This window comes from Leopardus geoffroyi, chromosome D2 (assembly GCF_018350155.1).
Source record: "Leopardus geoffroyi isolate Oge1 chromosome D2, O.geoffroyi_Oge1_pat1.0, whole genome shotgun sequence".
Taxonomy (NCBI): Eukaryota; Metazoa; Chordata; class Mammalia; order Carnivora; family Felidae; genus Leopardus; species Leopardus geoffroyi.
In genome coordinates this window covers 82612877-82632107 of record NC_059334.1, presented here as the reverse complement: position 1 = coordinate 82632107, position 19231 = coordinate 82612877, and the positions used below count along the sequence as shown (strand labels likewise).

Genomic DNA, 19231 nt, shown 5'->3' with positions numbered 1-19231 from the left:
CTGCAGATGGAGCCTTGTGAAGTGAGGGATCTGCCAGCCCCCAACCACCATTGGCCATGGCGGACCCGCTGGCTGTGGGCCACATCTGGCTCCCAGGCCGTGGTTTGCTGACCTCATATGCATTTATTGACAGGTGAGGTGGCTAGAAAATTCTTCTATTTATATGAAATGACCTAAAAGGTAAGTTGTACTGGGCCTATTTTATTTTTTGAAAGCACACGGAATAGTACACATCTTCGTCTACGTGTGTGCATGCGTGCACACGCATGCACAAACTATCATTTAGATAGAACCAATTTTTATAATGTTTGGGGAAATCCGTAACCTGCCCATCCTGGTTGTTGGTCTTGGTGTTTGAGGATGACCCAGCTGGCCACATGTATTCCCTCCATAATGCAGGCAAGGAACCACCTTGGTCCCAAGTGAGTGGATTCTCTGGGGTCTCAAAGAGAGCCCCTCCTCTGCCCAGGACAGGACTGCCTAGCACAGGACATCAGCCTGACTGACAGGTGGGTGTGCAGGTAGAAGGCCATTCTCTTTCAACGAGTGCCAACTGAGGCCTGGGATTGGGGCCTCGTGCCCACAGGTGCCTGCCACTCTCCATCAAGGGTGAGAGTCTGGATGCCACCCAAGCAGCCACTTACCCGCTGCCCCAGTGGCAGGGAGGGATCTGGGCAAATCTGGGGTTTGGCCGAAACTGTACTATCGGTGGGTGTTAGTCCTGTGGTTTCCTCTGGGGCTTGGGGATTTTACTGATAAATACTGCATTTCAAGAATTTGTTCAACACATTCACTGAAAAATTAATTCATGCAAGGAAAGAAACATGGCCAAGAATAACAGTGAGTGCATTGGCAACCAGTACCCACGGAGAAAGTCGAGCGTCTACACTCAGGTCACAGCCGAAGACTCGGCCATTTGCTGCCCACAGCCCCAGCTGGCTTCCATTTTTCGTGGGAGGGCAGTGACAGGTGGCCAACGCTTCAGGTTTTCCTTTTGGGTAAAATCGCCCCAGGATGTAAATAGCAAATTGAGTTTGCTGCTTCCTTAAAATCTCAACCATAATCTTCACCCCCACTCTTGCTTGCCAAAATATCGCTTTGAAATCAAGCATAGTTTCCAACAAAGTCATTGATTTCCTTTATTCACAATCTGCTCAGACATCGGAGACAAAACGTGACAGTGCCATTCATTGTCCTCCAATAATGTACCCCTTTCAGTGAGCTTGAAGGAGGGATATATGATTTCTCCCTGAAGGTGGGTTGCTTTGGTTTTAGAAGTGGCTTTGAATGCGTAATCAGGGCAGTTGCCGCAGAGCTGAACCAAGTGAATGATTACCGATCGCTTGCCGAAGGGGGAGGAGGCGAGCCTTGTGGGGGAACTGGCAATATGGTTTGGGCCACTGCTCCAGTTTCCTCCCTGGTTTTGCCACCGTACCTCGGAAAGCTGGCAGACCTATCGAATTACCGCGGTTTCCGGCATCGTCTACAGAAGGAGAAGAAAAAAAAAAGTCTTCCATTTATGGACAAGGAAAAGGGATGCATATAAGAAAAGGTAGCTGGCACCTTGTCATTTCATTCATCCATTGAGCAAATGTTTATTGGGCACCGATCATTGATCACTGAGATGAGTACACTTTTTCCACCGCTATCCGCAGTGCTGTGACCAGCCCAGCCAGCCGAGGGATGTGGCAAGGGGATGACATTCGTCAAGCAAACGTGCCGTCCCTTCCTAACTGGGTTAAAAGGCGCAAGATCCCATGATCAGCTGTTCTCAGACCTTCTGTTTTGTCCTAGAACCCAGCGGATGGGAAGTCAGAGGAGACATACCCTGCATCAGCCATATGTATGGCAGCCCTGTGAATTGCACACATCCGTTTTGAAAAGACGGTGGTTTAGATGCGCTTAGAGCAGGCGCGGCGTCTTTGAGAAGAGAGAAAACTTCAGCTCCCACCTGATGAGTGAAGCACCCATAAATAAAAACGCCATTTCCCCCAAAAGGGAAACCAAATTATGAATTCAGAAATTCATAGTCATCTGTTTTTATTGTTGCCTAATGCTTTTTAGATCTGCGCAGGCCCTGCAGAAAATCAACTCTGAAACTCTGCATAATTAGGACATCTTTCATAGTCGTAAATGCTAATCCCATTGGAGAACAGATTAAGAATTCACAGGCATGAATTTCTGGCATCAGGTACCTGCAGTTCCTTTTCTTTTTGAATAATTCATTATTTAAATACTTCACTGCACATCCTCTGCAGCCCTGCATATGCTGTATCAGGGGCAAGGGAGAAATAAGAGATTAATTTCACATATATTTCAACACTAAACACATTCAAGGCTCGTTTATGTTGATTTGGTGTCATTGGATACCAATTGCTAACAATGTTTCAGTTTTAGTCAGTCACCCCAGGGACCAATTTAGGGAAATTAAATAGAATTTCTGCAGGACATTAATAAGGTCAGAGATCTAACTTTTATAGTTGACTGAGTTATTTGGTTTAGGAAAAAAAAAAAAAAAAAACCACAGCTAAAGACTCAGAAAGTCATTTTTCCAGAGCGGGGGGATTATTTGCAGTAAATATGGTTTCAGTTAGTGCTTCCCCATTTTTGGCCATGTGCTTTATGACAAAACGTATGAACTAAAAGTGAAAAGTGATGTCCTGCAGTTGACTTTGGCCCACGTAAGGCCAGCCACGGGGGTTTAGCGGTACATCCCTGCTCCTTCAAGACTTCGTGCCGTATCTTTCCCTATGGGAGGGCTTCTCTGGGTCTCCATCAGCGTGGTGCAAACCTCCCCTCCTGGCAAGCGCTCACGGGGCCACGAGGGACTGCTTGTGGAGGTGTCTGGGTGCTGAGCGGCGAGCTCCTCGAAACAGCAGCATTCGTTTTGTGTGCCTGTGTCTGGAGCCTGGCACACGCGAGCACATCGCATGCGTTTGTTTAATAAATGAATTAACTTCCGAGACTTAACCCAAACTCTGTCGGTTGCAAGTGACAGAAACTCACTTCGAATAGCTTAAGCCTAACGGAGAAGGTAGCACAGTGGTGCTAGAGTCTCGGGGCGCCTGGGTGGCCCAGCTGGTTAAAGTCGACTCTTGGTTTCCGCTCGGGTCATGGTCTCACAGTTGCGTGAGTTCGAGCCCTGCATCGGGCCCCGCGCTGGCGGTGCGGAACCTGCTTGGGATTCTCTGTCTCTCCCTCCCTCTCCGCCCCTCCCCTGCTGGTGCTCTCTCTGTCTCGCTCGCAAAGAAATAAACTTAAAAAGCAAAAAGATACTGGAGATTCTCAGTGAACCCATAGGCGGGAACCAGGGCTCCAGAGCCATCTGGACACCTGCCGTCTCCTCCAGCAGTGGCTGATGCGTGCCGTCTTGTGGCCTCAGCCACCACTCTTATTTGGTTCCGGGACCCAAGACTCTCCAGGACAGACTCTGACTGGCTCCGTCTGGCCTGGTGCACACCCCCGAGCGAGTCAACTGAGGTCAGACACATGCTGTTCTTAGACGGGCTGGCTCCTGCGGGGTGGGGGCTGGGGGGAGAGCTTGTGGCGCGGGGCTCTGGGCAGACCAAAGTGTCCGGTGTCTCTGGGCCACACGGGCGCGTGAGACGGCGTCACCCTGTCGGATGTCGTTCTCTTATGACGCTAGATGTGACTGGCTCTCTGTCCTTTGGGCTCCACGTGCATCTGTGCCTGGCACTTCCTCCTTCCGCTGTTTTTTCGTCCTTCACGACACACTTGCATCTGAATGGCTTCCGAGTACACACACTTTCCACAGTGTTCACACACCTCTGACTGCCCCGCGCGGTGCTGTCACACGGGTCTGCCCCGGGGATGCTCTCTCCTTTCCCCGCTTGGGCGAATCGGGGCCGCCTGGTGGAGCGAGTCCTGGAATGTGGGTCTTCCCGTGTCCGGTTGGCGTCCTGTTTCCCCCGAGCGGTCTTCCCGCCTGGGTAAAAGAAGGTGCCTGGCTCTTGGCCACTTTGAAAGCACTTGCCCTCTCGCAGCGATCACGGCTGGTATCTGTCGAGCTCACGTCCAGCGTCAGGCTGTCCCGAGCACTTTGTGTGTTCCAGCTCCTTCTGTCTTCACAGAAGCCCGGAGAGGAAGGGCCGGTTGTGACCCCACTAAACAGATGGGGACACCGAGGCAGAGGTGATGTGCAGTGCTCCCCAGGTTATGGGGCCGGCGCTGCGAGTGACCCGGGGCGGGGGGGTGGGGGGGCTTCTGACACAGAGACCGTGTTCTGGGCAGTGCGATAACGACTTCGGGGAGGGCCCCGGTGAGGATGAGGAATGCTGGTTCCAAGGCTCCAGGGCGGTGTGAGCGCCGCCCCCCCAACCCTGCTCAACGCCCAGACGGGAGGAGGCCTCCCTCTGCAGAGCGCCCGCTACCTTTCCTGGGGAGGCCCGTCCCGGGCTGGGGGCGGCTCTCTGCTCTGTCCACAGACAGCCTGGATCCCCGGGCCCTCACCTGCAGCGAAGCCACAGCAGCCGGGAAGCTTGGTGACGAAGGGACCGAAGGCTGTTGGGAGGGGGCTTGTCTGTAATCCCATGCTAGTTTGGGGGCCCATCCCCCAGCCGTGCTCGTTCCTTCCCTCTGGGCCTCTGCTTCCTGCTCTGCGTAAGGAGGGATCGGATCTGACGGTCCTGAGGTTTCCTGCCAGGGCTGTGGGCCAGGAATTCTGGAGACCTGCACGAGGTCACGCTACTGCTCTCTCTTGTGGCTGCAGTGGCAGGTTGAAGCCCAGATCCTGCCTGTGGCCTTGGGGGACGTAAGAGCCACCGCCGGCCTCGGCCTCGGAGATCTTGGGAGTCTCTAGGGCCCCAGGGAGTGGACGTTGCTGTGGCAAGCGGCTGTCACTAGAGCCAGACAACTCTGGACCCAGGGAAGACAGCAGACCTCTCGTTGCTGGTCTCAAGGCCGTGAGATGGGCAGTTCTGCGGCCTCTGCATCACACAGGGTCCTTTGGAATGCTGTGCTCCCAGGAAAGACTCTTTCTCGTTCCCTCCTCCCTCCCTCCCCCTTTTTCCACCCCCCTGCCCTCTCCCTCTTTCCCTTCCTTCCTCCCTTCCTTCCTTCTTTCCTTTCCCTCCCTTCCTTCCTTCCTTCCTTCCTTCCTTCCTTCCTTCCTTCCATCCTTCCTTTCCCTTCCTCCCTTCCCTCCCTCCCTCCCTCCCTCCCTTCCTTCCTTCTATCCTTCCCTTCCTTCCTTCCTCCCTCCCTCCCTCCCTCCCTCCCTCCCTCCCTTCCTTCCTTCTATCCTTCCCTTCCTCCCTTCCCTCCCTCCCTTCCTTCCTTCCTTCCTTTTATCCTTCCCTTCTTCCCTTCCTTCCCTTTCTTCCTTCCTTCCTTTTATCCTTTCCTTTCCTTTCCTTCCTTTTATCCTTCCTTTTCCTTCCTTCCTTCCTTCCTTCCTTCCTTCCTTCCTTCCTTCCTTCCTTTTATCCTTCCTTTCCCTTCCTCCCTTCCCTCCCTCCCTCCCTCCCTCCCTTCCTTCTATCCTTCCCTTCCTTCCTTCCTTCCTCCCTCCCTCCCTCCCTCCCTCCCTTCCTCCCTTCCCTCCCTCCCTTCCTTCCTTCCTTCCTTTTATCCTTCCCTTCTTCCCTTCCTTCCCTTTCTTCCTTCCTTCCTTTTATCCTTTCCTTTCCTTTCCTTCCTTTATCCTTCCTTTCCCTTCCTTCCTTCCTTTTATCCTTCCTTCCTTTCCTTCCTTCACTTCTTCCTTTCCTCCCCTTCTTCCCTTCCTTCTCTTCTTCCCTTCCTTCCCTTCCCTTTCCTTCCTTCCTTCCTTCCTTCCTTCCTTCCTTCCTTTTCTTCCCTTCCTTCCCTTTCTTCCTTTTTTCCTTTTACCCTTCCCTTCCCTTTCCTTCCTTTTATCCTTCCTTTCCCTTCCTTCCTTCCTTCCTTCCTTCCTTCCTTCCTTCCTTCCTTCCTTCCTTCCTTCCTTTTATCCTTCCTTCTTTCCCTTCCTTCACTTCTTCCTTTCCTCCTCTTCTTCCTTTCCTTCTCTTCTTCCCTTCCTTCCCTTCCTTCCCTCCCTCCCTTCCTTCCTTCCTTCCTTCCTTCCTTCCTTCCTTCCTTCCTTCCTTCTTTCCTTTTATCCTTCCTTTCCCTTCCTTCCTTTTATTCTTCCTTTTCCTTCCTTTTATCCTTCCTTTTCCTTTCTTCCTTCCTTCCTTCCTTTTATCCTTCCCTTCCTTCCCTTCCTCCCCTTCTTCCCTTCCTTCTCTTCTTCCCTTCCTTACCTTCCTTCCTTCCTCACCTCCTCACTTCCTTACTTCCAGGCTTGAGAGAATGGCTGGGTGGAGCAGATAGGCATCAGCACGAGCAGGTTCAAATGGTGACTGTCTGGACCTAGGAATGGCCTTCACAGCCCCCAGAGAACCAAGCAGATGCCCTCTTCCCCTGCTGCCCTTGTTTAGTGTTCTTTCCTTCTTGGTCAAACTTCTTCCCTGGCTGTCTGTATCATGGAACTTCCAAATCCAAGATGGCGCCCCATGGCGTGACTCACTGGGGACTGTCCAGCATGCCTCTCAGGCTCGAATCTTGGCGTGTGGCACTTCGCATGGGAACCACGCTGCCATCAGTTGGTACTGGACAATCTTATCGATGTCCCTGGGAGGACCACAGGGAGAACCCACAGTGTTCGGCTTAAGGCGCAGTAAACCCCACTTCACCACATGGATCATAGTGAATGTCTGCGGGTCTGGTGTCTTAACACTCAAAGGGGAAGGTTGGACTCCATTGTCTCTAAAGTCTTTCCCTCTCCTTCTTTGCTTTCGTTCTCGGCTTCCACATTCCCATTGCCTCAAAAGGGGGGTGTTTAGCATTCCCAGCCTAAGTGCTAGTCCCTGCCTGCTGCAGGAGGGGGTGTGGTCCCGGGCCAGGGACTGATGCTCTGTCTCAGGAAAGGCATTTGGAGTCACTTCTTCATTCGGCCTCCCCCACAGCTTTCAGGTGGGGCTGGAGGGTTGTTCAAGGGGCATCTGTGCTGAAAACCAAGAGGGAGTCAGTCCCCTGCAGAGGAGGGTGCCGTGCATGGAGCACGGCCACCGTGCTTGTCGTCAGTTTTCTCCTGGCCCAACACTTGATCCGAGGCTTGTAATTTTCACCTCTGAATTACTGCGTTGACAGAAGTGGTCCCAAAACATGAAGTGAGATGGAAAAGGACTACATCGTACACCTGCATTGCCAAATGATTCACGAGCCAGTGATTCTCAGCATCGTGTAAACCTTCACTACGTTCTATGTACAGAGAGAACTGTGCAGAAAACACGCAACCACACTTTGGAGATGAAGCCTATGTGACCCTGTGACCCACTGCTCTGTCCCCCCGATCTTGCCCACCTGAGCCTCCCAGCATCCCTGTGAGTGGCACGTACGATTGTCTCAATTTTCCTCACTGGAGACTGAGGCTCAGGGTGGTGACGGGACTTTGCGTGGTTGGCTTGGGACCAGAGCCGTCACTAAGCTAGTGCACCACCCCCCAGGGACACAGTGCTTCCTAACAAGAGCACTGCCTTCCAATGCCTGCTTGCAGCCGTCACTCCTTCTGTGCCTGGCTCTCTTCTTCACCGGGACGTGTTTCTTATCTTCTCCAGGGCTGAGGTCACTCATTGTGTCGGCAGGAGTCTGCACTCGTTCCTTTTGGTCCCGGTAAGACAAGGCAGGAATTCTAAAAAGCAGCAGCGATCACTCCTGGGTCCTTTGCACAGTCCTGTAAATAACTCATCTGGACTTGAGGGGTCTGACGCTGAGAACACATTGAACCTCGCAGTAACCGGCGAGCTCTGCGTGCAGAACTTGAATCCAGCAGGAAAGAGAAATGTGTCTTTGAAATCAGAGACGACTTTGAGTGACCTGAGAACACAGGTAGAGGCACCGGAGACAGATGGACAGCAGCCAGACGGAGTATTTTTAAGGCACGTAAAGGTCACCCTCAAGGTTTCCACATACACATCCCGCACGCTTGGCAGCTGCGATCTGGGCACAACCAGCTCTGGAGTTGGAAGCACCGGGAGAGGTCCCAGCGAGCGCCCTTCCCGAGTCCCTCCTGCTGCTCTCGATACCTGGATCAAACAAAGAAAATTGTGTTTGCCAGGCTCGCCAGCTGAAGTCACAAGATTCCGGGTATCATGCAGCACTCTGGAATTCCTACCAAAAGTCATCAGAAGGGGTTTGCCACCCGCCACGGGGAAGAGGCCGTGCATCGGACCTTCCAGATAAAAGCGTTTAGTACAGAGTTGAAAAACCATGTGATGGTCATGGATTTCGTGAAGAGTAAGTGGTTCCCCTCCCAGAGAAGAGCCAAAGTTTGCGTCATCCGTATGTACCAAGGCCTGAAGACAGCTGAGCAGACAGCTGGCAGATATGAGGTATGGCTGAACCTGGGCAGGAAGGTGGGCACACAACCTAATTTGGAGGACGTGGAGGTGCTCCCCAGCAGACAGTTCAGGTGCTGGATCTGGTCTAATAAATTCATCATCTGTCTGTAGTGTTCCCCAGCAAATTTGGAGAAGAGGCGGTCATCTCTTTGAGTTTGGGAAAGGGGGACGCGTATCGGATGAGTGTGATTTACACAGGACACACATCCGCATTTGCCGATATTTAATAGTGACCGAGTTCATTTGTATCCACGTCTAGAAACTGCGGTACATTTCTGTGAGTTAGTAATCCCCTGTCTTTAAAAACAGATTCCTGTTTGTTTTCTGTGTGTTATGCAGAAAAACATCTTTTGACCTGCCTTGGTCGAATTAAAATAGAATGATTTAAGCTAGGCCTGTAAGAATGGTCTTTTCTTTTCCCAGGGTGAGATCTAATTTTCAAACAGAAGCTACTCTGTGGAGGGAAAAAAAAAGGAGAAGTTTGGAGTTTAGAATGTCAAAGTGAGACAGACCCATCGCTCTGAGACATAGTTGCATTCCGAAGCTAGTATAAGCCACGAGTGGTTATCTTTTCAGAAAGTAAACACGCATGAAATCTGACAGCTCTTTATTGTACATGGAATACATCACGAATGCCATTGTAATTGACTCCTATAGAGCTTACTGACCTCTTTTGATAAACGCAGTATGCAAATTACTAAATGTTTTACCAAAAGGTAGCCTTTCTGAATGTTGATGCTGTTGTTAGGAAGGCCTGCCCATGAATGCTGGCAAATACCCCTGATCTTTTGTTCCCCACCCTGGGCTTCCTTATTCCAGGGCAACGCGAGAACCTGTTCTGCAGGGTGAAAGGCTGGCTTCTTCCAGTTCCAGCCCTGGGATTGTGAATTTCCATGTTCACAACAGAGATATAAAGGCCACAGAAATAATGGTGTTAATTAAATTCAGTAATAGTTGTTCATTAGTTCATCGCCCAATCAACCAGAGCAAAAGGTGTGCAATTAGAATATAATTGAAAGAAACCAGAGATATTATTATTCACAAGTAATTAATCGGATGGGGACAGAATTTTATCATTGTATAATTTTCATTGAGGTTATTTTTCGGTCCTCCAGAGAGAGGAAAACTTGTTGAATTATATCCTCATGCATTTTGCAGAAGTGTTCCTGGCTCTAGTTTAAACCGTAAATGACAAAGAGCAACTCTTGTGTCCCTATTTTCTTATGCATGGAACTTCATTTATTCCTATAGCAACACTGAAGGTAACAATGTGGAAAAGTACATCTTTGCAGGAGATTGTAGAAAGCTTTAAGTATACTGACAGTCACAGCCGCCACTTTTTTGTGGCCCCAACAACCCCCGCCTTCCCCTCCTAAAACTACCAGTGACAGCCAACAGTTGGAAGTTGTGGGCCCTCTGCTCGGGAGTAACCTGGAGTCTGAAATCTTACATTAAACTCAGTCTGAGACCTTCCCACAGCCAGCAGGCTGTTCAGCTGGGTGGTCCTCACTGTGTCTAGAATGATTTGGGAAGCGGTCTGGGCAGGGCCCTCTTTGTTCAAGGGCAGGCCAAGTTTGAAAAGCAACATAGGATCCATGCCTCCTGCCCTTCTCACTTCCGAGATCTGCTCTATTAGAAGCAAACATTTCACAATTTAAAATATTCCATATCCATTGAACTATTCATATTATTCCCACTAGGGCATGTCAATATCGTTTAGTTTAGGAGATCCAGGAAGAAGTCAACTTCCTTGCTCAATTTCCAAGCTGAACTGATGAGAGAGCCCAATTAACAGCCGCTGGGCCCTGTCAGACTTGGCCCCAGTCACCCATTCATTCTCTCTTGCCAACTCCAAGGCCATCAGTTAATCTGCCTGGACTGTGACCATAAAGTACCTCGTGGGGGCGGGGGGAGATGAACAGGGTCACTAAAATGAGCTCTCCACGCACAAAGGTACACTAGGTTAAAGAAACTAGCTGCTTCTCCAGTCAAAATGAATTTTGGAAATTTTGTTTCTGCAAAAACCTCGTGGATTTCAAGTCCCTCCCGTGATGACTCACAAATCTGCTGGAGCTGAGTTTAACATCCGAAACTGGCATTTCCTTAAAACCATGGCCTTGGTCTTGGCTGTGTTAATGCTTGGAGACGCTGCCTCTCCTCCGAGATAAGCGGTGAATCAGCCTAGCTCTGTCCCAGCGATGGTCTAGCCACTCATCCCCTTACTTAGTCTGCCTTGTAATAGGAACAAACACCCGATCCGTTGTCTGAAAGGTAACTAGGATGCGAAGCAGATGGCAGTGAGGGTGCTGGAGATTCTGGTTTGCAAAGCCTTGGTCCCTGCTGACTCCAGAATGCCCCAAACTATTAAAAACACAGAGGGTCCTTCTCTCCCTGCTTAGATACCTGGTAAGTTTCAGACATAAAAATAGCCAGAACTCAGTAATTTGAGCTCTGGTTGCTGTCAGTGTGGCAGGCACGGCCACATTCTGACTGAGAGTCCTTGCAAAAGCAGAGCATGGATGGTTTCCACTTGATTCGGGAAGGGAACCATATGGAATTCGGAGATGTGCTTGTATCTTCTAATTGGTTGTGGAGAACTTTCTGATGACAGACACACGCTGGGGCATGCAAGCCAAGTCTCGTCCTGTAAATGTATTTCTTACATTTAATCATTAGAGGAGCCAGAGAAAGTTTCCGTATTTGGTAATCGCCTTTTGGCCATACTTTTCAAGATTTTCCCAAACCTCTATTATTTTTATCTTCCTACTTATCTTTTTTTTTTTTTTTTTTTTGGATTTGGCAGTGATGCTCAATTCTGGCTGCATATAAGAATCATGGCAAACTGATTTTTTTGTATGCAAAAACTGCCCACATTTGATGTATACATTTTGATGAGTTCGGGCATACGTTTACACCCGTGACGCCATTACCACAATCAAGGTAATAGACATACCCATCACCTCTAAATATTTCCTTGTGTTCTTCTGCATGTTAATTTTTTGTTTGTTTTTTGTTGGTAAGAGTACTTAACGTGAGATCTGTTCTTTTACCATTAAGTGTGTGATGCCACGCCGTTAACCACGGGCGCAGCGTGGCGTGGCAGAGTTCTGCATTTACTCATCTGGACGGACTGTCCAGCATAACTGGAGCTTTCTACCCTCTCGGCCAGCCTCTCCGTTGCCCCTTCCTCGGCCCCTGGCAACCACAATCCTGTTTTTTTGCTTCTGTGAGTTTGACTAGTTTAGATACCTCATGTGGGTGGAATCGTGCAGCATTTGTCCTTCTGTGACGGGCCTATTTCAGCATAATGTCTTCGAGTTTCATCCATGGTGTCACAAATGGTAGGATTGTCTTCATTTTTTACGCCTGAATAATATTCCATTGCATGTAAATACCACATATTTTTATCCGTTCATCTGTCAATAGACGTTTGGGCTATTTTTTTATGGTGAACTTTTTAAATTTTAATTTAATTTAATTTTATCTATCTATCTATCTATCTATCTATCTATCTATCTTCAAGTTAACATACAGTGTAATATTGGTTTAGGAGTAGAAGCCAGTGATTCATCTCTTACATACAACACCCAGTGCTCCTCCCAACAAGTGCCCTTCTCCATGCCCACCCCCCATTTAGCCCATCACCCCAACCAACTCCCTCCATCAACCCCCGGTTTGTTCTCTGTACTTAAGAGTCTCTTATAGTTTGCCTCCCTCTCAGTTTTTATCTTATTTTTCCTTCCCCTGTGTTCATCTGTTTTGTTTTTTAAATTCCACAAATGAGTGAAATCATATGTGAGTTGTCTTTCTCCAACTGACTTATTTCACTTAGCATAACACACTCGAGTTTCATCCACATTGTTGCAAATGGCGAGGTTTTATTCTTTTTGATCGCTGAGTAATAGTCCATTGTGTGTACATACCACATCTTCTTTAGCTTATCTTTTTGGTAAACTTTAAGAAACTACATGTGTCTATAGCCCAGCCAAGGCCATTGTGACCCAGCGCAGGTGTCTGATCTTGTTGTATTCTTTTAAAGAGCATTGAACTTTGTTCTGGCATGAGGTCAAGTTACTTGAAAACGGTCAGATCCTTTTGAGGCTTACTTTCAGCAGACTTTAGTCTAGAGTATTGGTCCTCAGTCAGTAATGATTTTCCCCTGGGTGATATTTGTTAAAGTCTGGAGATGCTTTGGTTTCGACAGCTTGGGGCAGCTGCTACTGGTACCTTCTGGGTAGAGCCCAGGGATGCTGCTAAATGTACTACAGCATCCAGGACAGTCTTCTGCCAACACCAACGAGGAATTGCCCAGCCCTGGTCTAGGGCTAATTTAGCCCCACTGTCAAGGACTCTACTTAATGCCCTGTGTATGCGAGATCTTTCCACCAGGGCCAGTAGGAATGTGAACTGTTTCCAGCTCTGGGTTAAGTCCTGGAAGTGTCTGACCTACTACTTCCTGGTAATTCTTTTTCTGGGATTCGTGAAGTTTTCCCTCAAGCATGCGAAGACCCGTATTCGGCCAAAGGCTAGAGGGACCCATTGCTGGTTGTCGGAACTCTTCTTTCCTTGAAGGTCACTCCTTTTCAGTATTTAGCCCCCCAATTCTGGCTGCCTCCGCTTCTCTGAGTCCCGATCTCTGCCTCCTCCACTCAGTGAGGCTCCTGGGCTCTCTTAAGTTTCCCCTTTCTGCTCTGCAGCCTGGAAGCTTCCTCTGGGTGGGGACAGTCGTAGGGCTCCCTGCTCTCACGTCCCCTCCATCCAGGATTGCAGACCCCCATTGCTTTGTATCCAGTGTCGGAATGCTGTTGCCTCATAGCCTTTGTCTGTTTACTCCATCGTGGCTGGAAGCAGTGTCTCCCTGGGTGGTTTTGATGTCCCACTGGCTTTGAGAAATGCCACTCTGGGCTTTGCTGAATGTTTTCCAGTGGTTGGGGTGAGCCCGTAGGTCATAGGAGATGAAAATACTCAAGTTTTCAGTGCCTGGGCTTCAAGATCACTTTCTTTAGGGAATGAAGCAGTCAGCGAGATAAGACAGGAAGTAAAACAAACATTCCCTTTCTTCTCACAGTTATCAGAGGGGGCAAAATGATTTACCTTTTCCCAACCAAGCTGGAGAGGTGTAGGCAGACTGGAGTCTTCAGAATCTCATTTTTCTTCCTGTAGTCCTGGCCTCCACATGAGATTTTTGCCAGATTAATCTGCTGGTGGCTCTGGCTATAGTGAAGGCACTGAACTCTCCATGTAAAAAGGGTTGAGAAAAGGCCATTTGACAAAGGACAATAGACTTTTCGTGTATATTTATTTTTGAGAGAGAGAGAGAGAACGAGAGAGAGAGGCCGCAAGCAGGGGAGGGGCAGAGAGAGAGGGAGACACAGAATCCGAAGCAGGCTCCAGGCTCCGAGCTGTCCGCACAGAGCCTGACGTGGGGCTCCAACTCATGAACCATGAGATCATGACCTGAGCCGATGTTGGATGCTTAACCGACTGAGCCACCCAGGCGCCCCAGGACAATAAACATTTCAATTAGCTCTGCCACCCCATCGACAGATCAGGACCCCCTGCCTCATCTCCGGGACCCGCTTCCTGCCTGAGCGCATCCTTGGTGCTCCTCCCGGAAGCCTCAACCACTCACCTCCACTGACAGTGGCTGGTAGTCTCCATTCAAATGCAGGAAGAGGGAAATGATGAAGCGACCACCCTTGGGTCTCAGTGCTGCCTACCCTTCCAGCCCCTCCCTGCATATGTCAATGGGAGGCTGGACGTCAGAGGGCAAGGTTCTCGGGAGGTACAAGGGGTCCGAGGGCTGAAATCAGTTTTGTTGCATCAGGAAGCACATGTGCTGATGAGGTCTCCAAACTAGCTGCGCTCTGAATGTTTTGTTATCGGTGATGTGCAGCTGGATCCAGAACACCTGCAGTCTCTTGAGATCTGACACTGTTGTGGCCAACGTCCTTCAGGAAATGGGGCATGGGTGGGGCCCCACGTCCATGTCTCAGCCAAAGCAAGAGTGGGCTGGTGGAAGATGAACGGGGTGGTGTGGCTAAGTGTGAAGGCGCTGGGTTGAGTCTTTCTGGGGTCTTGCTAGATGAGTGACCTTGAAAATTTTGTTGACAACTTTGAGCCTTGGTTTCCCCATCTATGTTCGTGGAACCATGAGGAGATCTACCTCATAGGTTTGCTGTAGGGATTACAAGAGGTTATATAAAGGTCTAAGCCTCCAGTCTAGCAGAGAGGCATCATTCCATACAAGCGAGTTGTGGCTGTTCAAGTTCCAACAGGCCTTTTTCTGCCATCCCCAACCCTGCGCCAAGGCCACGGCACCAAGACGTGGCCCCTGGGACCAACCTAACTGTAACCGGTGCTTTGAGGATGCTGCTCCTGGCAAGCAGTCCTGTTTACATTGGGGTGAATACCCGCAGTCCTTCTTCCCCACGCTCAGCGTGCCAGGTGACAGGGACTTGGGACCTTCTGTGCTCTTGGCTCAGGGTACCCTCCACTCCCCAAGCAACTCAGACATCAGTCAGCAAATTGACCCTGAGCTGAATGTACAGTTTCTACTCAGAACCCACCTAGTTCTGCGGTCAGCTGCAAATTCCCCCTTTGACCAGAGACTACTGAGAATGTGGGTCCATACACATCTGCTTCCTGCCCAATCGAGCCGGGGCTGAGGCAAGAAGGATCAACAGGGCATTTTCCATGTAAGTTGCACCCTCCCTTAGAAGATCTGCAAGGTGGGAAAGGAGTTTGCCACCCCAGGAAGGACTGAATGGCCTTCACACTTTAGTGTCCCCCAGGATCCTCGGGAGAATGTTCTAGGAAGGTATATCCCTGGGCTCTGGGAACGGTGGGGTCCAGAAACGCCTCTGTTTTTAACATGAAATCCAGGTGATTCCAATTCAGGTCTAAAATTGTGATCTGGAATGTCCAGACTGTTATTTTCTAACCGCATGAACCAAGGAAACAACCAAGAAGTCCAAGGGACTCGCCTGTGTTGAGAAGGCAGGAGCGAAGGGGCACGGAGTGGGGGAGGGGAGGCACGGTCCGAGAGGAGAGCGGCTGGGCCGCTGTGTGCCAGGATCACCGAGAGACAGAGATGGAACAAAAGGGGCCATTGTTTGGTCCCTGAATTGCCTCATTGATCCTCAACCACAGCTGTGTAAGGCACATGAGCCCTGTTTTTCCAAAGAGAAAGTTCTGTGAGCCCTGATAGCTGATGCAGGCTGCATGGGGACACAGGAGAGGCGGAAGGAGGGTCCGCCTCAGTTATGTCCCACTCTGAGGTTGTGCTTCCGGCGTGGTGTTGGGGAGTGGGGATGGGGGGAGCTGCGCTTGTCCCAACAGCAGAGGGTGGGAGCCCAGGGGTCTTCAGGGCTGACCGTGCACGAAACCAACTGTGCTGGGATTGGGCGGTAAGAGGCAGTTATACACCTCTCCCTCTGCTGTAGGAATGTTCCCCTCCTACAGCTCTTCGCCAAGCGCTTTCTTCTGGTCCTTCGGTCCCTCACGGGTGCTCACTCCTCTCTGTGCTGTCCCATGTCAGGTCCCTTTCCGGTGGGTTAAGAGGAAATATTGGGCTGATCTGCTTTAAAAAATATTTATTGAGGACCTACTCTGTGCCAGGAGCTGTGCTAGGTGCTGGTGACACAGCGGTCCAGAAGGCAGGTTTCCTGCCCATGCTGATGAGGGAGGCAGCCACCCCAGGGAGTGCCGAGTCAGGGTGTCTGCACTGAGCTGTGGGTCCGGAGAACTCAGCAAGGAGGCACAGGGAAGGAGACATTCGGGCATGTTCTTCACGGAAGGTTGGGCGTCTCCTATGACTGGTAGGGAGAGTGAGAATGTGGGGCACAGGTGGAGAAGACATTTCAGGCTGAAAGATGGGCAGTTCCTGGATAGTGGCACAGGAGGACCACACCTAAGCAGAGCCCAGTGGTCTAGAATTGCAGCTAGGATTTGCAGGGCACAGTTCCTGAGAGGAGGGAGCCAGGCAGAGAAAGAGGTTCAGAAGTTGGGGAAGTTGGGTCTGTGGCTAAAAACTAACCTGTGCAGTGAGAAATCATGAGGCCAGACAAAGAACAGCTCACAAGGAAAGAACAGCTACTGGGAAGCTAGAAGATGAACGCTTCTTGGAGCTCACTCAGGGCAGTGGATCATTAAGTTCCTCACCATCCAGGATGGAGAGACCTCACGGAGCACAGGGTAAATTCGGTAGAGATCCTAAAAGGGTCAGGCCTTGGAAGTATGCTAAATTAGCCCCGGAGTAAAGGCTAGTGTACATCCATCCTATAACAGTGTTAGAAGCACTTCTTGAGCTCCTCCGCGAGCAGTCTAAGTGCCTGCCAGAACAAGGTTCAGCACTCTTTAAAGGATTATGACAAAATTCAGCAAGTGATAATATAACACTAAAAATATCTAGCATCCAGACAAAGCTTACTAGACATTCAAAGGAGCAGGGGAGCATGATACGTAACCAGGAGACATCGTGATTCATAGAAACAGATTTATAAATGACAGAGGTGATGGAATAAACAGGCAAGGATTTTTTAAAAAGCTGTTATAAGACTGTTGTTTTCCCTTTATTTTTATTTATTTTTTTACTTGAGAGATCGAGAGAGAGAGAGAGAGAGAGAGAATAAGAGAGAGCATGAGCTGGGGAGAGGGACACAGGGAGAGAGAGAATCCCAAGCAGCCTCCATGCTCAGTGAAGAGCCTGATGTGGGGTTCAATCATGGTCTGTTGTTTTGCTTTTAAATTCAGGGGTTTATGGAAACATGTCACATCATGGGGAGAGAAATAGATGATAAAAAATGAACCAGACAGAACTTATAGAGAAGAAAATGAGTGGAGAGAAGGAGGGAGTGAGGAAGGGAGGGAGGGAGAGAGAAAGAGAGAGAACAGAGCCTGAGTGACCTACAGGATAACATCCATATCAAGAGATCCAACACACATACAATTAGAATCTCAGAGTGGGGGGTGGGGTGAGAGCAGGAAAATGATTTGGACAAATAATGGCTGAAAATTTTCCAATTTTAACGGGACGCATGTCAGCGCATTGCTTGTCAGGTATACGTATTAGCAGAGGCCAGATCATCAAGATTGGCCCATGCCTTGATAAATACTATATATTTCATTGTTTCCCAGCGGTGGTCACAGCATTATCAATCAGGGTTCTCCAGTGCAAGGGGTGTGTTTGTTTCCTGGTGGTCATCACGTGTAATTAACTGAGGCAGTTTGTTTATTTACTTATGGCTGAGATCATGTCAACTTAGTGTAGGATCGCTTCAGCTCCGATGGGCTCTCAGGAAAGGGAAAAACTATCTGACAGATGCTATCTGTATTATTTTTGCTATTCCTGCAAAACAAATGATCACACAAGTGGCTTAAAATGACACGTATTTATTATTTCACAGTTTTGTCGACCAGATGTGCTGGGGTGGGTTGGCCAGCCCCTCCACCGAGGTCTTTCCAGGCTGAGTCAAGATGTCACACGAGGCTGTGATCTCATTTGAGGCTCGGAGGCCTCTTCCAATATCACTGATTCTTGTCAGATTTCAGTTCCCTGTGGTTGTAGGGCTGAGTCCCCATTTTCTTGGTGGCTGTCAGCTGGCACTCTCAGCTCCTGGAAACTGTCCTCAGGTCCTTGCCACGTGGCTCCAGCCACAGGCAGTTCACAACATGTTTGCTTTCTCATGGATACAAGGACAATCTGCTGCTTTGAATCTCTCCGACTGCTTTTAGAGACGCACCTGATTAGGTCAGGCCCACCTGGTATAATCTCCCTTTTGATTAACTCAACGTCAACTGATCAGCAACCTTAATTCTACCTCCACAGCCCTTTGTGCCATATAACTTCACTGTGGACGTGAGAACCCATTGTGATCACAGACTCCACTCACCCTGAAAGGAAAGAGAATGTGTGAGACGTGTGTGGGAATCTTGGGGTCTGTCTTAGCATTCTGGCTACACTATATTTTGAATGTTTGTATCTGTGGAGAAAAGGAAATTGAAGGAGGCCTTGAAATTGAAGGCACATAGGTTGGAGCCTCTGTCTAGGAGGAGGTCCACGAGGAAAGGTGTCCCTGATCTGCTCTGGGTCAGCCCTGTGTCCCCAGCACCAGGTCACGTAGAACATTGTGGGACCCCTGTGTGACCGACTGAATGGGCACAAGGGTGAATGGATAAAGAAAAATGCAGGAGGTGCGTTTGAGATGAAAAGCTGGGGCCAGAGTAGGTGACGGTTGAGGGCTTTGTGCATGCAAGGGTCTTTCTCTGATGCAGAAAATCTCCTTTGTTGGGCTCCTTACAGATTCGCTCATTTTGCAGAGACCGACAGACCTCGGCTTTAGGTAGCCCGAGTGAAGGTCCAAAGTGGAGGTCCTTTGTTTCATCACCCTTTTCCAAATAGAGAAGTTCTTTTTCTCTCGGGGGTTCTAATTCATCTCCTTCTCCATCGAGAACGGACTTTAAGACAGCTCCAAAAATAAGTACCTTGGAAAGCATGTAGAATTTAGGAATAATAATTTGCCGGAGAAACAAACAGGGCTGAAGACAGATGGGGGAATTATTTCCTTCAAGCAGACAACAGATTGCTTGCCGTTTTCTGTTGAAGACAAGAAGCATCTTCCCAGCAAAGCAGCCTGCCTCCAGCGGCAAGTGGGTTAGTGCTAAGTGGCTGCTCTCTGATGGGGGTCAGATGCCTCTGATCCAGCCCTCTGGCCACAGAAAGTTCACGACACCCATCATTTTAGCTACAAATGTGCTCAACTCCTCACTAATGAGTTCTGGCCACTGCTGGCTTCTCAGCACTTGGTTCTGGGATAGCATTGGAGGACACCTGTTACAGGGGGTGG

The 19231-nt window shown here is 49.6% G+C and overlaps 1 protein-coding gene across 4 annotated transcripts in view; it reads left to right on the top strand.

Moving 5' to 3' along the window:
• Positions 1-6876: 6876 nt before the first annotated feature.
• The window catches only part of CD2H10orf90 (chromosome D2 C10orf90 homolog), a 220863-nt gene continuing 208508 nt past the window's right edge, over positions 6877-19231 (top strand). Inside the window, exon 1 of one of the 4 annotated variants that reach the window (XM_045439227.1) lies at positions 6877-8375. In XM_045439227.1, the coding sequence (XP_045295183.1) occupies positions 8136-8375 (240 nt within the window). In that variant the 5' untranslated portion in view covers positions 6877-8135. The remainder of the gene's footprint in view (positions 8376-19231) is intronic. The other 3 variants (XM_045439216.1, XM_045439217.1, XM_045439219.1) reach the window with 3 other exon arrangements.